Source organism: Ostrinia nubilalis, chromosome 13 (assembly GCF_963855985.1).
Source record: "Ostrinia nubilalis chromosome 13, ilOstNubi1.1, whole genome shotgun sequence".
Classification (NCBI taxonomy): Eukaryota; Metazoa; Arthropoda; class Insecta; order Lepidoptera; family Crambidae; genus Ostrinia; species Ostrinia nubilalis.
This window is the reverse complement of record NC_087100.1, coordinates 2,204,400-2,223,975: the sequence shown is the minus strand read 5'-3', so window position 1 is coordinate 2,223,975 and position 19,576 is coordinate 2,204,400. Positions and strand designations below refer to the sequence as shown.

The window sequence follows — 19,576 nt, the reverse complement described above, 5'->3', positions numbered from 1 at the left end:
CGGACGCATCGTACGAAACACATCGTATCGGATGTGCGATGCGTACGATGCGGGCAGGTGGACGCACTTATATGAGTTTCCATATAAATAATACTACGATCCGTTGCGTGCGATACCGACATGTGGACGCTTAGCTTTAAGGAGACTTACTTCTTAATCTTATTAAATATTATGTTCTTTCTCTGCCCATGGCTTCACTTGCGTGGATTTAGATAAATAACCATATGTAAGGTACACGTTTGAAAAGATTCATTAAAATCCGAACAGTAATGTTTGTGTGAAGGAAAGTCCAGAATCTATACTTACTCACAAACTTTCGCATGTAATTTAGGTAGCTATTTGTATAAATATTGGCCGGGTTTCTTCTTGGTTCCACATTCTTTATAACTTCACAATAAAATCTAAGTATTTCTAAACCAAACATATTTTTTCCAGCAAAATCTCTATGGCACACATCCGTTTTTCTTGGCTATGGATCCACAGAACCACAACAGCTATGGTGTTCTGCTGCTTAACTCGAATGCGATGGGTACGCAACAATGCTTTCTCTTTTCCACTTTCTTTCCTGTTACTCAAAACACTTAGCCCTTTACCAGGCCTGTTCATCTCCGCGAGTTTGCATCGAAAACAAAACACGCGCGACTACCCCTCCTGAGATACCAAATCGACAGGACAATCACGAGCGAGTATTGACGCACGCACGTATTCTTCACCCATTTGCATTGTAAAGAAAATAAACCATATGTAAAAACGGTGGTGCAATTAATACTGTGCAGTATTTTTTAACTGCCTGAATAATATTTATTAGAAACACAAAATATAATTCATGCTTATTCATGTATTTCCTCCGCCATTTTTCGCAATTTGGCACCTCACGTCACACATCATTTTACCGAAGTCAGCCCTATGTCTTCGGCGCAGTACCGATCACTGACGTTTGTCAACAAAATGGTGCTCGACTCTTGAGACAAGCTAAATTACACCATATTGTTAACGACATTGAGCATTTTTTTTTTAAATACCTTCGCGAAGAAAATCTTCTGTACGAAGTACTTATTATTATTCTGTGCCTTTACTAATAAAAATTACATGCTCGTTGAACAGTGTTTTAAAGTGACGTTTAGTTTGGAAATGTTACTTTAAAACAGTGTTCGACAAGTGTGTCTAACTTTTTATTAGTAAGGGGGTTATTCTATTGTTTCATTAAATTCTTGCTACTAAAGGGCTCGGCAAACGTAGACACTTCTTGTTACCAACATGGCCATCACCATCGCAGGAAATTGAGTCGTTGTGTGGTGTTAAATAGAAGCAACTAGACACGAAAAGTGTCTGCGACTGCGTAGGGAGTGGTGGGTTTCATGTTGACTATAATAAATGTAAATAGTAGAATTTTTGCAGGTGGCTTGTATACGACCCAAAAGTGTCTACGCTTTTGAAGCCTATAATACTGTAAAATTAAATTCAATTGACACGAAAGTGTCTACGCTTGTGCAGCCTCTAACGCTCGTATTCATAAACGATGCTTGCTTAAGTGAAGCAGCAAATCGAACGCACAGCGTTGAATAGAGCTCCGTGATTGGCTCGTGTGTCACTCTATGCGGCCACGCGCACTGTGAGACCTTATAGTAATGTTTGTGAATACGGGCGCACAGTAGTTTGATTTTAAAAATAGGTGGACATACGATCGAAAGTCATAATTTCATCGAAACAAAAATTGTTTTGGATAGCATTTTGAATGCTGATCAACATTTGTTATTATGCATTTTTCGTAAAAACGAGCCTTTCATGCTTAAAAAAAATATGACAAAAAAATTTGTATGGAGAAAAATCGTTTTTATTTTTTTTCTGGCCACTGTTGCAAACTGTAGCGGTCAAACCTTATGTAGTCGTAAGTACCTATGGTGCCTAATAATACTACATAAAAATTTTATGCGGGCACGCGCGGCGAAGCGAGTAATGGACATGCAAAATTTTAAATATTTTTATTTATGGATTATTGATTTTAATGCACTTAAAGTAATTATTAATAGGAAAATAGACTTAGTCTAACTAGGTACAGCCCCCTATTACCTCATTTCACACTAAAACCTTTCAAACTAGAACCTAAGTTTTTAGGTACTAGGTAGCCTAAGTCGATTATTGACATTATAATATTCACTACTGGTCTACTGGTTATGGTGTAAGGTGGATTAGGTAGATATGTACCCTTTTACCTAGGTATATACTAGGGCATGCAAACCGGTTAACCGGATAACCGAAAAACCGGATAACCGACACAATTTGGAACTCGGTTTTTGTCAGTTATAAAACCGGGTTTTTCGGTTATTTCGGTTTTTCTTCTACGATTTTAGATAATTTAATAACTCATACAAGAACATGCTTCTTTAGTCATATCAATAAAAACAATTATTGTAATGCAATGTGAATGAGTAGAGTATAGTCTATGGCTATGGTATTGAACTAAAGTACCATGTATCTTCTAGCTAAAGCTATAAGCGCGCGGGCGCAAAATGGAACGCGCTTTGTATTTGACCATTGCCGCCATTATTTTTGCTAGTCTCTGTCAGTGTCAACTTACATATTATTTAATTAGGCATAAGTATGACCAAATGTTCTTCTTCTTTTTTGATGATGTTGGCAATACACGTCGAGGTCGACTTGATTTGTGCCATTTTCCAGTATACAGGGTGTTTGGCGCATCGTGTGCCAAAATGATTTGGCGGATAGAATGGGTCATCCCAACTAATATTATAAATGCGAAAGTAACTCTGTCTGTCTGTCTGTCTGTCTGTCTGTCTGTCTGTCTGTTACGCTTTCCCGCTTAAACCTCGCAACCGATTTTGATGAAATTTGGCATAGAGATAGTTTGAGTCCCGGGAAAGAACATAGGATAGTTTTTATCCCGGTTTTTGAAACAGGGACGCGCGCGATAAAGTTTTTCTGTGACAGACAAAATTCCACGCGGGCGAAGCCGCGGGCGGAAAGCTAGTTTCCTATATTTTCAGCCCCCATAACACGTTCCATGTCAGGCGGCTACTTTTATATTAAGTTTTTTAGTAATTTCACCAAAATACCCAAATCGCATCATTTAATTTCGATTTCAAAAAAACTACTAAGCGTAGCCTCAAAGTAAATATTTTGTTTTGACGTGCATTGATATAGGGTTGCATCAAATCTAAATTTACTGGCAAATATCATCTAGCTTTTTTTTAATTCAGCTTTGAACTTTTCCGAAAAGTTAAAAATGGACTGAACATTTAAGTTTACATGGCTATAATTTTTTTTTAAAAGAGATAGCGATCTTCGGATTTTATCAAAACTTCTCTAGTCTATCCCCATTCAAACGGTATACTAATCTTGTTTAAATAATAACAACAACTTCACAAATTCCCTAAATTAGTGCATTGACTCTATTCGGACTGATTTGCGAAATTTGTGTTTATAGCCCCTTTTTGTGTGAATAACACGTTAAATACCTACAGGTAAAAATATTTATCTTATGCAATGTAAAAACTTTTTCCCTATCGTTTTTCAACGTGGATTTCTTGAAATTAAAGACGAAAATAATTATTTTGATCGTTTATTAATTATTACAAATTTTGTTCAAAATGTCCGCCTCGGCAACGTATACACTCACGACATCTTCGACTGTTGTCGTATGCAGCCTCATTTCTCTTTTTATTACTATAAAGGTGTTTTCTATTCGTTGTTGTAGTTCTTCTAATGTTTGAACTTCCGTTACGTACACCAGTTCATTACCTCGTCCCCAGACGTAAAAATCTAACGGAGTTAGGTCTGGGGAACGTGCAGGCCACTGTATAGGGCCAGTCTAAATTAGAAGAAGATGTCGTTACTTAGTGTATACGTTGCCGAGGCGGACATTTTGAACAAAATTTGTAATAATTAATAAACGATCAAAATAATTATTTTCGTCTTTAATTTCAAGAAATCCACATTGAAAAACGATAGAGAAAAGGTTTTTTACATTGCATAAGATAAATATTTTTTACCTGTAGGTATTTAACGTGTTATTCACACAAAAAGGGGCTATAAACACAAATTTCGCAAATCAGTCCGAATAGAGTCAATGCACTAATTTAGGGAATTTGTGAAGTTGTTGTTATTATTTAAACAAGATTAGTATACCGTTTGAATGGGGATAGACTAGAGAAGTTTTGATAAAATCCGAAGATCGCTATCTCTTTTAAAAAAATTTTTATAGCCATGTAAACTTAAATGTTCAGTCCATTTTTAACTTTTCGGAAAAGCTCAAAGCTGAATTAAAAAAAAACTAGATGATATTTGCCAGTAAATTTAGATTTGATGCAACCCTATATCAATGCACGTCAAAACAAAATATTTACTTTGAGGCTACGCTTAGTAGTTTTTTTTTAAATCGAAATTAAATGATGCGATTTGGGTATTTTGGTGAAATTACTAAAAAACTTAATATAAAAGTAGCCGCCTGACATGGAACGTGTTATGGGGGGTGAAAATATAGGAAATGACCCATTCTATCCGCCAAATAATTTTGGCACACGATGCGCCAAACACCCTGTATAAGTGATACGAGTTACAAAATGAGATCAAGTAATGATATAATGAAGGATGATAGATGATACCCTTTCCCACCCTTTGAGTCTCAGTAAAGTTGTGGTGCTTTACTGAGACCTCCTATGGACAACTTGAGAGAACCAGAAGAATCACGATGCACTGTTTTGCTTCACTTGCCCACACCCATGGACGTTCACGAACACTCAATGGTTAATAATCCATCATTATTACACATTAATAGTCGCCCACACACGAATTTGAGGAAATAAAACAAAATCTTGTTAAACTAGAATATAAAAGAAATAAAATGATTTTTATTATAATTTGCAGCATTTTTATTTACTTACAAACAGTCGCCCCAAAAAACCCGAAAAACCCGAAAAAACCGGTTTAGTTCGGTTTTTAAAAATAAAAACCGAAAAAACCGGTTTTTCCAAACCGCTCGGTTTTTGCATGCCCTAGTATATACCTACTTCTTGGCACGTATAATACCGACAGACATGATTAAAAAAAGTCTTCAAGCAAAAACCCGTGACTTCAATGGTTATGAAATATATTTTTACTTTCTAAAGTAGCCCTGAATAGATCTTTATATCATTTTGACTGTCATAATCGATTACAGTAGGTAGCGGGATAGTTTAAATTTTGATATAACTGTAATTTCCAGTTTTCTGATAAGTTATATACTTATACTTTCGCAAAAAGTGATTCTTCTTTTTGGCTCCTTTAAAGAGTTGTAAGTTCCTTTTCCTTCGTCTATTAAAAAAGATAACGTACATAACACCTTCATCAAGTAGCCTCAAACATATTAAGGTTTGAAATATAACACCTTTATCCAAGCATCGAACAGAGAAAAATCTGAAATCCGACGTTTATCACCTTCTTCCATTCATGTCTTCAATTATTATCTTCGTTCGAAAAATAATCAAAAAATATATTTTAACCTATTCACTTATCTTGAACAAAGTGTTCAAAATAATCTAAGTCACTCACATACTTTTTCCGAAAGAATCCAATAGGCAGTTAGCCAGTACACCAAAATGTTATCACATTATCTGCACCATGTATCAGCAGTTTGTGTACGTTAGCTGGCATATAAAACTATAGGTAGAGGTGAACATAATGGATCTGCAATAATGTGTGGCTATACGGCTCGGAAACGTGGCCTCTCAATATAGGCCTTATAAATAAGCTCAAAATTTCACAGCGTGCTATGGAGAGGGCTATGCTCGGTGTTTCTTTACGAGATCGAATCAGAAATGAGGAGGAGATCCGTAAACGAACTAAAGTCGCTGACATAGCCCAACGGATTAGCAAGCTAAAGTGGCAATGGGCAGGGCACATAGTACGCAGAACTAACGGCCGATGGGTCAGCAAGGTTCTGGAGTGGAGGCCACGTACCGGAAAGCGCAGCGTAAGACGTCCACCCACATGGTGACTGACGACCTCATACAGCAGGAAGGCGCTGGATGCAGGTCGCCACCAACCGGCCATTGTGGAAATGATGATGGATGATGAATAATGTGTGGAACAGGGTTGCGGGTATTCCCATTTATGCTAGAATTATTCGACTAACTTTAATAGAGAGTGATAAAAATGTATTGTTTACTATAACCGTTCAACCCTTACTGAACCCACTACCTACTGTAATCGATTATGACAGTCAAAATGATATAAAGATCTATTCAGGGCTACTTTAGAAAGTAAAAATATATTTCATAACCATTGAAGTCAAGGGTTTTTGCTTGAAGACTTTTTTTAATCATGTCTGTCGGTATTATACGTGCCAAGAAGTAGGTATATACCTAGGTAAAAGGGTACATATCTACCTAATCCACCTTACACCATAACCAGTAGACCAGTAGTGAATATTATAATGTCAATAATCGACTTAGGCTACCTAGTACCTAAAAACTTAGGTTCTAGTTTGAAAGGTTTTAGTGTGAAATGAGGTAATAGGGGGCTGTACCTAGTTAGACTAAGTCTATTTTCCTATTAATAATTACTTTAAGTGCATTAAAATCAATAATCCATAAATAAAAATATTTAAAATTTTGCATGTCCATTACTCGCTTCGCCGCGCGTGCCCGCATAAAATTTTTATGTAGTAATATTAGGCACCATAGGTACTTACGACTACATAAGGTTTGACCGCTACAGTTTGCAACAGTGGCCAGAAAAAAAATAAAAACGATTTTTCTCCATACAAATTTTTTTGTCATATTTTTTTTAAGCATGAAAGGCTCGTTTTTACGAAAAATGCATAATAACAAATGTTGATCAGCATTCAAAATTCTATCCAAAACAATTTTTGTTTCGATGAAATTATGATTTTCGATCGTATGTCCACCTATTTTTAAAATCAAACTACTGTGGGGCGTAAGACTAAAAATAATAATTGGAATTTAAATTTAATTTAGGTTACTCATGTTTGTTAACGATAAAATGTTGATCATGAGTAGTGTCCAGAGGGCCTAGTGTGAGTTTTTATTTATCAACTAGTGAGCGCGTCAAAAAATAACATGTATGACGGATTGTACAGCGCCCCTAACGGGAAACGTTTAAAAACTAAAATGTTCATACATTTTTAAACGGGCTCACTAGTGAGCGCGTTTGATGTAAACTCACACTCAGCCCACAGGCCTATTATTATAGTCATTGGCACGAAAGAACAATAAAATTATTTCCTCCGCCACTTGCAGACATAGTCCTCCAACCAACACCGGCCATAACCTACCGCGCCATCGGAGGCGTTCTGAACTTCTTCGTGTTCCTCGGACCGTCGCCGATGGAAGTGGCGGGCCAGTACGCGGCGCTGGTGGGCCGGCCCTTCATGCCGCCCTACTGGTCGCTCGGCTTCCACCTGTGCAAGTGAGTCTAAAGTCCGGTCGCCGAGCACGTAGGATTTCGTTCAATGACCCCAAGCTACCCATCCTTATCTCGCGCGCGTAATTATATTGCTGTCACAAATGTGCGACGGGCGGCCGCAGTAAGCGTGCGAGCGCGACAGCAATATAATGAGGGTTTTCGCGTATGAAAGATCCGCTAGATGGCGGGACGTGGATGTGGGGTCTGACTGCTGCGTGATTGGTGGATTTTGACATATCTGTCAATGTCATATCAAAAATAACCAATCATGCAGCATTTGGACCTCGCGTCTACGTATTGCCATCTGGCGGATTTTTCATACGCGAAAACCCTCATTACGCGCGAGCGATAAGGATGGGTAGCTTGGGGTCATTGGACGAAATTCCACGTGCTCGGCGGCCGGACTATATTCAACCTACCGCGCCATCGGAGGAGTTCTGAACTTCTTCGTGTTCCTCGGGCCGTCGCCGATGGAGGTGGCAAGCCAGTACGCGGCGCTGGTGGACCGGCCCTTCATGCCGCCCTACTGGTCGCTCGGCTTCCATCTGTGCAAGTGAGTATAAAGTCCGGTCGCCGAGCACGTAGGATTTCGTTCAATGACCCCAACCATCCTTATCCCGCGCGTAATTATATTGCTGTCGCGAATGTGCGACGGGCGGCCGCAGTGAGTGTGCGAGCGCGACAGCAATATAATGAGGGTTTTGGCGTATGAAAGATCCGCTAGATGGCAGGACGTGGATTTGGGGTCTGACTGCTGCGTGATTGGTGGATCTTGACATATATGTCAATGTCATGTCAAAAATAACCAATCATGCAGCATTTGGACCTCGCGTCTACGTATTGCCATATGGCGGATCTTTCATACGCGAAAACCCTCATTACGCGCGAGCGATAAGGATGGGTAGCTTGGGGTCATTGGACGAAATTCTACGTGCTCGGCGCCCGGACTATATTCAACCTACCGCGCTATCGGGGGTGTTCTGAACTTCTTCGTCGTACGTTCGCCGCCCTACTGGTCGCTCGGCTTCCATCTGTGCAAGTGAGTCTAAAGTCCGGTCGCCGAGCACGTAGACTTACTGACTTAAGGTCCTATATCCCCTAGATAGGGCAGAGGGCGTCCACAAGTCCTCCACCGATGCACATTCGCGACAGCAATATAATTACGCGCGAGCGATAAGGATTAGCTTGGGGTCATTGGACGAAATTCTACGTGCTCGGCGCCCGGACTATATTCAACCTACCGCGCTATCGGGGGTGTTCTAAACTTCTTCGTCGTACGTTCGCCGCCCTACTGGTCGCTCGGCTTCCATCTGTGCAAGTGAGTCTGAAGTCCGGTCGCCGAGCACGTAGGATTTCGTTCAATGACCCCAAGCTACCCATCCTTATCTCTCGCGCGTAATTATATTGCTGTTGCGAATGTGCGACGGGCGGCCGCTGTGAGTGCGCGAGCGTGACAGCAATATAATTACGTGCGAGCGATAAGGATGGGTAGCTTGGGGTCATTGGACGAAATTCTACGTGCTCGGCGCCCGTACTATATTCAACCTACCGCGCTATCGGGGGTGTTCTGAACTTCTTCGTCGTACGTTCGCCGCCCTACTGGTCGCTCGGCTTCCACCTGTGCAAGTGAGTCTGAAGTCCGGTCGCCGAGCACGTAGGATTTCGTTCAATGACCCCAAGCTACCCATCCTTATCTCGCGCGTAAGTATATTGCTGTCGCGACTGTGCGACGGGCGGTCGCAGTGAGTGTGCGAGCGCGACAGCAATATAATGAGGGTTTTCGCGTATGAAAGATCCGCTAGATGGCGGGACGTGAATGTGAGGTCTGACTGCTGCGTGATTGGTGGATCTTGACAAATCTGTCAATGTCATGTCAAAAATAACCAATCATGCAGCATTTGGACCTCGCGTCTACGTATTGCCATCTGGCGGATTTTTCATCCGCGAAAACCCTCAATACGCGCGAGCGATAAGGATGGGTAGCTTGGGGTCATTGGACGAAATTCTACGTGCTCGGCGCCCGGACTATATACAACCTACCGCGCTATCGGAGGCGTTCTGAACTTCTTCGTGTTCCTGGGACCGTCGCCGATGGAAGTGGCTGGCCAGTACGCCGCGCTGGTGGGCCGGCCCTTCATGCCGCCCTACTGGTCGCTCGGCTTCCATCTGTGCAAGTGAGTCTAAAGCAGCAAGGTTCTAGAGTGGATTCTATAGTTCTTGCAACTCACGAAGACGTGTGAGCTTTACTTGTGTTTGTACGTGTACATGCACGTAACGATAGTGTAATGTCTAAAGCCCGGTCTGCGAGCACGTCGAATTTTGTCCAATGACCCCAAGCTACCCATCCTTATCTCGCGCGCGTAATTATATTGCTGTCACGAATGTGCGACGGGCGGCCGCAGTAAGCGTGCGAGCGCGACAGCAATATAATGAGGGTTTTCGCGTATGAAAGATCCGCTAGATGGCGGGACGTGGATCTGGGGTCTGACTGCTGCGTGATTGGTGGATTTTGACATATCTGTCAATGTCATATCAAAAATAACCAATCATGCAGCATTTGGACCTCGCGTCTACGTATTGCCATCTGGCGGATTTTTCATACGCGAAAACCCTCATTACGCGCGAGCGATAAGGATGGGTAGCTTGGGGTCATTGGACGAAATTCCACGTGCTCGGCGGCCGGACTATATTCAACCTACCACGCTATCGGAGGCGTTCTGAACTTCTTCGTCGTACGTTCGCCGCCCTACTGGTCGCTCGGCTTCCACCTGTGCAAGTGAGTCTGAAGTCCGGTCGCCGAGCACGTGGAATTTCGTTCAATGACCCCAAGCTACCCATCCTTATCTCGTGCGTAATTATATTGCTGTCGCGAATGTGCGACGGGCGGCCGCAGTGAGTGTGCGAGCGCGACTATATACAACCTACCGCGCCATCGGGGGTGTTCTGAACTTCTTCGTGTTCCTCGGGCCGTCGCCGATGGAGGTGGCGGGCCAGTACGACTGTATACAAGATGTTATGACGTAGGCATCCGCTAAGAAAGGATTTTACGAAACTCCACCCCAAAGGGGGTAAAACGGGATCCACACGTACGAAGTCGTTGGCGGCCGCTAGTTTTTAAATAATAATATGATTTAAATTGTTATGTAATTGAATTTCCATTCTTTTTCAGATTCAACTATCTGTCGCTGAACACGACACGAAACGTTTGGAAAGCCAATAGAGACGCGGGTATTCCTTTTGTAAGTACATAAAATTAATAGTTCTTCCTTTAATAAATTGCATTAAATATTTTAGTCGGCAAAAGATGAAAAATAATTTGCAAGTATATCGACATTGCGCTAGTTACTTGCACATGCCGTTAAGCTTCAGCCAAACCAACGCATGTAGATCTACTATTACTAATGACAGGACGCGCCACCAATGACAGGACGCGCCACCAATGACAGGACGCGCCACCAATGACAGGCCGCGCCACCAATGACAGGCCGCGCCACCAATGACAGGACGCGCCACCAATGACAGGACGCGCCACCAATGACAGGACGCGCCACCAATGACAGGCCGCGCCACCAATGACAGGACGCGCCACCAATGACAGGACGCGCCACCAATGACAGGACGCGCCACCAATGACAGGACGCGCCACCAATGACAGGACGCGCCACCAATGACAGGACGGGCGACCAATGACAGTGCCCCGATTACGCTAATTTTTAACGTCTTCAATACATACGCGCTTCTTATCCAGTTGAGCTCCGTTTTTCATTCCAGCTGAGGTGCAAATTCGGTATCACGGTAATGGACGTACCTTCCTAGTATTTTCATTGTCACATGAGATATTTAGCTTTTACGTTTACGTCTATGCTTCGTTTCAACTAGCTGTCAAAACGACACCGCGATACGGATTTGTCAAAACAGCTGATGTTCGTTCGTCGTCCGCGCACGTTGAAGATGAAAATTTTTAAGGTCGCGCGACCAATGACAGGACGCGCGTCCTGTTGCTACCGTTCCGTTCTACTGAAAATGTGTCGTCGCCATTATCACACCTTCCTATAGTTCCGTTTTCGTCTCGCAGGACGTGCAATGGAACGACCTCGACTACATGAAGGATGCGAACGACTTCACGTATGACACCGTCGCGTACGCCGGCCTGCCAGAATTCGTGGACGAACTGCATAAGGAGGGCATGCATTATGTTATGCTTTTGGGTAAGTACGAGTTATTTATTTATCTTTATAGGTCCGAGCACGGGACTATTCCCACCTCTCGTTCCCATAGATCTATAGCTTGACCGCCAATAAAAATCCAACCAGTGAAGATCAAGTTTGTCCCGAGGCAAAGTTAAACTGTCGTTGGTCCCGCAACGAAATAGGTTTTAGAAGATTAGAGTGGGATAGTTCTCTCACTACTCTTCCCATGGATATGGGACTAATTCCACATCATTCTATTTGCTTAAAAATTTCCGTGCTTTTAAGCGATTTTGTGAAAAATATTATTGGCAGGTAGTTGCTAATTGCTCATAAGATAGGCCCCCTTAATTGATATTTATTGTCCGTGGTGCATAATCTTTTCTTCATCATCATCATCATCATCATGTCAGCCATAGGACGTCCACTGCTGAACATAGGCCTCCCCTAATGCTTTCCACAATCTTTTCTTAAAGGTTTTAAACCTTTGTTTGTCACCTGTCATCCGCTTTGCAATAATGGAGGGAAGTCGAACCTTAATTTCGAACTCCTCCTATTTTGTGATTAATTTCGTTGCGGGTCCAATGACAGTTTAACTTTCCCCCGGGATGAACTTGACCTTCATTGGTTGGGTTTTTATGGCGGTCAAGCTGTAGATCCTGGCTATACAGCAGTTGCAGCGATGGGAACGAGCGGTGGGAATAGTCCCGTACCACTGCAACTCCTTTAATGCTAGGATTTACAGTTTGCCCTCTAATGAAAACAACCATTTCAGTTTTCCTGTGGAATGCGTAAAAGGTGAATGGCACAAATATGCGAACATCAACAATGCGGCTGAAAATAGTGACTGAGTTTTTTGTGCGCTTCTCAGCACTGACCCATTTATTGTCCCGAAGCAGTGGTTGGGTTAAAGTAATACAGGGACGTGTAAACCGCTTTTTAAATTTGAATCAGACCTCCCTAACCCATCGGCCATTTTGTAGCTGGATATTTTGTTTATTTGCTTCTGGTAAATTAGATTCTTGCTACTGCAATGATAAACTAAATGACTAGTCATTTAGTCAGCATTTAGATGCTGAATATTCAAGCCAATATTTATAAAGTAAACATTTTGCGACACTTTGCGTGGTTTGTTAGACTAGACGCAGACCACCGATTTTTAGTCGTCCGATAGTTGGGTCCGATTTTAATTTGTACGAAGAATCGGCCAAATAAAATCGGCGTAATGTGCGCACTTCCATACATGCCCATACTGATCAACTGCCCGACTAAACTATCGGCCGACGAAAAATCGGTGGTCTGCGCTTAGGCTTAGTTTACGAAGAATTCACAAAAGTGAACCAACTTGACTTACTTGACTTATGGTCCTATGTCCCCTAGATGGGGCAGAGGGCGTCCACAACAGTCCTCAATCTCGTTCGGTCTTGAGCTTCTCGCTTGATCTCGCTCCAGGTTTTGCCGATCTTCTTCGCCTCGTACACGTAAAGTGAACCAAACTACAATGTTATCTAGGTTGGGCTTATTTTATTATTTGTACTCCTTAATATTTACAGATCCTGGTATAAGTGCATCGGAAAAACCCGGCTCCTACCCGCCATACGACAAGGGCATAGAAATGGATGTGTTCATCAAGAACGGCACCAACCAACCGTTTATTGGGAAGGTAAATTATATTTTATAAGCCCCATTTCAGAAAACTAAAATTCTTCATTGTCTTATTCGATTTGTTTTAGTTACAGATGGCAGTTAATAATTATGTATTGTCGAAATTACATAATATTAAACATTATAATGACTGTCACGGTAATACTAATTACCGTGACTCTGACGTAAAACTGTCTAACATAAATACTGGAATCTTATGTAAGCTGGACACTGTATTTTATACATGACCACAGACAAGTTTTCCTGTCTATCTGAATGCAAGGCATAATATAAAGGTCTCCTTAACATTAATATTTAGAAGTTTATTATACATTTTTTCAATAGGTATGGAACCGAGAAAGCACGGTGTACCCAGACTTCACCCACCCGAACGGAACTCAGTTTTGGGTGGATATGATGACCGATTTCCATAAGAAGGTCAAATACGACGGCGCGTGGATCGTGAGTAACGTTTTATTGTTATATTTCTACATTAAGAAATCTACATGTTTTTTTAGATTAATAAAGTGGTATTTAAGTCATACTCAAAATTCAGTATTCTTTCTATTTCTTAATGCAATTTGGCCGATCATAAGTCGAATATGACCACTAATTGTTGTAGACGTCGCAATTATACTAGCGGCCAGCGTGGGGCCAAATCTCTAGCATCTAGTAAATTGAAAAGGGCCATGTTGCCCAAATGATCTCCTTGCCTAGGGTAAATACGCATCATTACATGGCTTTACCGAGGCGTTTATCGATTTTAGACGACTATACATTGTCGCCCAAAATCTATGATAAAATTTTATCATGGCGCGCATCTTAGGCCGACTGCTGATGATGATAATAAACTATCCCAGGACATGAACGAGCCGTCCAATTTCGTGGACGGTATCAAGGAAGGCCACTGCTCCGATGAAGAATTACCTTACAAGCCGCACACACCGGACCCGTATCTGCGAGCTCATACGCTATGCATGGACGCCAAGCAATACTCCGGCCCGCACTATGATATGCACAACTTGTACGGGCTGACTGAAGCTATTGCGACGAATTTGTGAGTATCTTAATCGTGATAACTGTTGCTACTGTTATTGAATTTATGTTAATTCCGTTGATTTAACCTGTTTACCACTTTGCCTGGCCCATTCCCATTTTATTTGGGGTCGGTCTGTTTGCCTTTACAAAATACTTTTTTAAGTAGCTCATCCCAAATAATGTCAGTTTTCGTAAAAAAAATAATATCTATAATAACAATTTTTAAAATATTTATTTACCTACCCTGTAGGACTCGACAAGTCCTGTGCTTCAAGCAAAGTTGAATAGGTCTACCCCTACTCATCCTATGCATATCAAAAAAATGTGGGGAGAGCGTAGGCGTAATTATGAAGTAGTCCGTTTAGTTCTACTAGTAGGACTAAACGGAGAAAAACGTCCGTTTAGTTCTACGATTAGTTTTGCTGGTAGGATACCAGGAATAAAGACATAAGTGTCGCAATGGCAACCTTTCAGGTTTTCTTTTGACTATGAAGAAGCTGTCATGAAATGGACTACTTCGTAATTATGGTCCAGCAGTTTAGTAGACTGAATAACCTAGTATAACTTTTACATTCCACTGCTTCGGGGACATAAGAAGAAGTAGCGCAAGAAACTCAGAATAATAATAATGTTGTGTGTTATTGCAGCGCGCTAAGCGACATCCGCGGCAAGCGTCCGTTCATAATCTCGCGCTCGACGTTCGTTGGCTCGGGCAAGTTCACCGGCCACTGGAGCGGCGATATTGCCAGCGAGTGGCATGACATGCGGATGACTATACCTGGTAAGTAACCCTTAGTTTGCCATATATCTGGGGGATGTTATTACAGCGCGCTAAGCGTCCGTTTATAATCTCGCGCTCGACGTTTGTTGGCTCGGGCAAGTTCACCGGCCACTGGAGCGGCGATATTGCCAGCGAGTGGCACGACATGCGGATGACGATACCTGGTAAGTAACCCTTAGTTTGCCATATATCTGGGGGATGTTATTACAGCGCGCTAAGCGACATCCGCGGGAAGCGTCCGTTCATAATCTCGCGCTCGACGTTCGTTGGCTCGGGCAAGTTCACCGGCCACTGGAGCGGCGATATTGCCAGCGAGTGGCACGACATGCGGATGACTATACCTGGTAAGTAACCCTTAGTTTGCCATATATCTTGGCGTTATTGCAGTGCTTTAGGCCTTGTCCAGGAGGGCGAATTTGCCGCGAATTCTACGCGCGTAGAATCATACGCGCGTTGGCGAGATACTAGCAGCCAATACATTGCGTCCACAAGACACGCGCGAGTTGAAAATTCGCGCGTAAATCGAGTCATACCACAGAATAATAATAAGTACTACGTACAGAAGTTTTACTTCGCGAATGTATTTAAAAAAACATATGCTCAATGTCATTAACAATATGGTGTAATTTAGCCTGTCTCAAGAGTCAAGCACCATTTTTTTGACAAACGTCAGTGATCGGCACTGCGCCGAAGCTATAGGGCTGACTTCGGTAAAATGATGTGACGTGAGGTGCCAAACTGCGGAAAATGGCGGAGGAAATACATGATTTAGCATGAATTATCATGAATAATATTAACTACTTATTAACCTCTCAGTGTCTTGAGGCAACTTAAAAAAGTACATTCTGTGTTTTTATTATTATTTAGGTAGTTAAATACTGCACAGTATTTAGTACACCATTTTCTTTATTTTCTTCCATCATACACAAGAATACGCGTGCGTCAGTCAATGTTCGCTCGTATGTGAGGCCTTGTCGAATAGTGTCCTGTGGGTGGGCCATCGTGCGTGTTTTGTTTTCGATGTAAACTCGCGGAGATGAACAGGCCTGCTCTAAGCGACATCCGCGGCAAGCGTCCGTTCATAATCTCGCGCTCGACGTTCGTTGGCTCGGGCAAGTTCACCGGCCACTGGAGCGGCGATATTGCCAGCGAGTGGCACGACATGCGGATGACTATACCTGGTAAGTAACCCTTAGTTTGCCATATATCTGGGGGATGTTATTACAGCGCGCTAAGCGACATCCGCGGCAAGCGTCCCTTCATAATCTCGCGCTCGACGTTTGTTGGCTCGGGCAAGTTAACCGTTCACTGGAGCGGCGATATTGCCAGCGAGTGGCACGACATGCGGATGACTATACCTGGTAAACTGTTACACTTCATTTGTTGTGTTTGAGACCTGTTTCTCTATTCTACCAATAGTTCATTATAAAAATGTCTCTTTTGTTTCAAAACTTTGTGAAAAGACAATAAAGAGTTCTCGTTCAAAACGACAATTTCATAGCTAAAGCCTGGTCCGTGAGCACGTAGAATTTTGTCCAATGACCCCAAGCTACCCATCCTTATCGCTCGCGCGTAATTATATTGCTGTCGCGACTGTGCGACGGGCGCCCGCAGTGAGTGTGCGAGCGCGACAGCAACATAATTACGCGCGAGCGATAAGGATGGGTAGCTTGGGGTCATTGGACAAAATTCTACGTGCTCACGGACCAGGCTTTACTATAAAACACCTGTTGTGGCTTTCCTATCGTCTGGCCAGTAAGAGGAGCGTAGGCTAAATCCTCTATCTGTCAGACAATGAAACGGTCGCGCTTTTTTAGTAGAAACAAAATGTGTGTCACGACACGATAAATTCCTGTATTAGTATTTGTATCTTATGTAGAAAATGTATTATACATTTTAGCCTTACTGGTAATAATAATTATTAACATTTAAAACCGTTTGTCCTCAGAGCTGCTGAACTTCAACTTATTCGCCATCCCGATGATGGGAGCCGACATTTGCGGCTTCCGTGGGAATACAACTGTGGAACTGTGCCGGCGCTGGATGCAGCTGGGAGCTTTCTATCCTTTCTCGAGAAACCACAACTCGGACAGCTCAAGCGTGAGTACTACTTGTTAAGAATTAAACTTGTTTAACGTCGCACTGTCTGAAAAATGGAATGAACTATTAGATGATTCCAGCCGTTGTTCAACGTCGCACTGTGAAAAATGGAATGAAATATTTATAATTAGGCGATCCCAGCCATAAAATCGCAAGGTTTCCTAAGAGTATGAAACGTGATTGTCAGCTCACAATGCGTCATTGCTGAAGTCCGGTCGCCGAGCACGTAGAATTTCGTCCAATGACCCCACGCTACCCATCCTTATCGCTCGCGCGTAATTATATTGCTGTCGCGCTCGCACGCTCTGCTATTCTTATAATAAAGTACGGGACGGAGAAACTTACTCAGTTCCAATTGACTTACTCAGACCGCAACTCTGCTCTGATAGTCTTATCCATTTGCTAAAACCCGGAGTAAAGTAGCGGACTTTATTCCGCGTCAATTAACTGCTAACTGGCTGACAACGGCTCAGAAAATTGCGCCTGATCTAAATGCAATCAAAATAAAAATGTGATTTTTATTTTCGTTACCAAACTCCGTATTGTATGTAACCGATAACGCTTCAGTATTGAGTCTTATACCTTCTACTATACACTACACAAAATTATCAATCAATACCATGTGCCTTGTGTTACAGCCACAAGACCCAGTAAGCTTGGGCCCGTCAGTAGTGTCGGCGAGCAGAACGGCGCTAAGACTGCGTTACGCGCTGCTACCGTATTACTACACGCTGTTCTTCGCTGCGCATGTGTATGGAGAGCCTGTTATAAGGCCCGTGTTCTTTGTGTGAGTATAATAAGGCTACTTCTTTTACTACAAAACCCCCCTACATAAGTCGTCGACTTATCGGCGGCACGAAATCAGCAACTCTTCTGGTAGAGTCGCTCGAGGAGAGAAATGGCGGGCAAATGAGCGCATACGGAAGTTGCATACGTGCCGCCGACATGTTGCCATAAGTCGCCAGACAACACGCGCGGATTCATGTTGCTGACGTGATTCTTATAAACAAAGCCATCGACACCTAACCGCCAGGTTATATCGACGAGTTTGGTGTAGCGTAGACTCCAGCAAAGCTACTCCGAAACGCTGGTCTTTCTGTCACCGTCGCTCATGCTGACATCTCGCTTTGCGTGAGAGGGATGGCAACATTCGATACTTCGGATAACGTTTACCGGATTAACTTCACAAGCTGGGACCGTCAGTAGTGTCGGCGAGCCGAACGGCGCTAAGACTGCGTTACGCGCTGCTACCGTATTACTACACGCTGTTCTTCGCGGCTCACGTATATGGAGAGCCTGTTATAAGGCCCGTTTTCTTTGTGTGAGTATTAATATATTTTATTCAAACTATTCTTACTGTTCTGGACCGTGTAATGCGTGGTTTTTTATCGCACATTACGCCGCTAACACTAACCCGCTGGCACTACACAAAACATTGGCGCCCGCGCTGCATCACAACCATTCTGACCATGTGAAAGCGAGCGTAGTCTAAAATAAAAAATAAAATTCATAAAATTCATTTATTTTTGCAAATAGGCTTTTAAAAAGCACTTTTACTCTGTAAACAATTACCGTCCGTGTTTTTAGACATTTTACATCACATCATCTGATCCCATAATAAAGCTGTATCATAGATAGCGTATAAAGTAAAAATAATCAAACACTTTTAAATAGGTACGTAGAAAAATAGGTTTTATAATAAATTATTTCACCAGAATAAATCGGCGATCGAAAATGATCAAACCAGCAACTTGTCGAATCGACAATCCGTATTTAATTTCAATTCAAACATCAACATCCATATTATTTCTTTCCCAGTGACCCAGACAACGAGGACCTCTACGACATCGACGACCAGTTCCTGATCGGGGCCCACGTCATGGTGACCCCCCTGCTGGAGCGGGGGGCCAGCACGGCCACGCCGCTGTTCCCCGGCCCGCACGACTGGCACCACATCCGCACCGGCACCAGTATAGGGCACGGGAGGAAGGCCGTCGTGGATGAGGACCACACGGTCACTGTCTGGGTGAGTCGGCTTCTATTGGGTCACAGCTGGAGCTGTGTCATTCTCAATACTGAGCAGCCACAAGATTAGGTCCTGAACGGGCTGCCCGTGATGGTGGCCCCTTGTTAAAGAGGGGGGCCACCACGGCACACCGGCACGAGTATAAAACACACTGTCACAGTCAGGGTGAGTTGGCTTCTAGTGAGGTCACAGCAGTATGGTGAGTCGTGTCACTACTGAGCCGTCATAGGATTAGTTACTGATCGGGGCCCACTTGATAGTGGCCCCCCGCTGCGGGCGTCTATGGTCTTCTATTGGGTTTCCTCAGCTGGGTTCATGTCATTTAGCAAGCTGGCTTAAGATTTATAATCGGGGTCCACTTGCTGGTGACCCCCCGCT

At 43.0% G+C, this 19,576-nt stretch overlaps 1 protein-coding gene across 1 annotated transcript in view; it reads left to right on the top strand.

The window, feature by feature from the left end:
- Positions 1-19,576, top strand: part of LOC135077275 (lysosomal alpha-glucosidase-like) — a 29,341-nt gene that overhangs the window by 8,749 nt on the left and 1,016 nt on the right. The window contains exons 13-23 of the mRNA XM_063971811.1: positions 436-529; positions 7,257-7,425; positions 10,592-10,661; positions 11,498-11,630; positions 13,163-13,272; positions 13,599-13,715; positions 14,114-14,310; positions 14,939-15,072; positions 17,021-17,172; positions 17,811-17,959; positions 18,991-19,198. Of these exons, the coding sequence (XP_063827881.1) occupies positions 436-529; positions 7,257-7,425; positions 10,592-10,661; positions 11,498-11,630; positions 13,163-13,272; positions 13,599-13,715; positions 14,114-14,310; positions 14,939-15,072; positions 17,021-17,172; positions 17,811-17,959; positions 18,991-19,198 (1,533 nt within the window). The remainder of the gene's footprint in view (positions 1-435; positions 530-7,256; positions 7,426-10,591; positions 10,662-11,497; positions 11,631-13,162; positions 13,273-13,598; positions 13,716-14,113; positions 14,311-14,938; positions 15,073-17,020; positions 17,173-17,810; positions 17,960-18,990; positions 19,199-19,576) is intronic.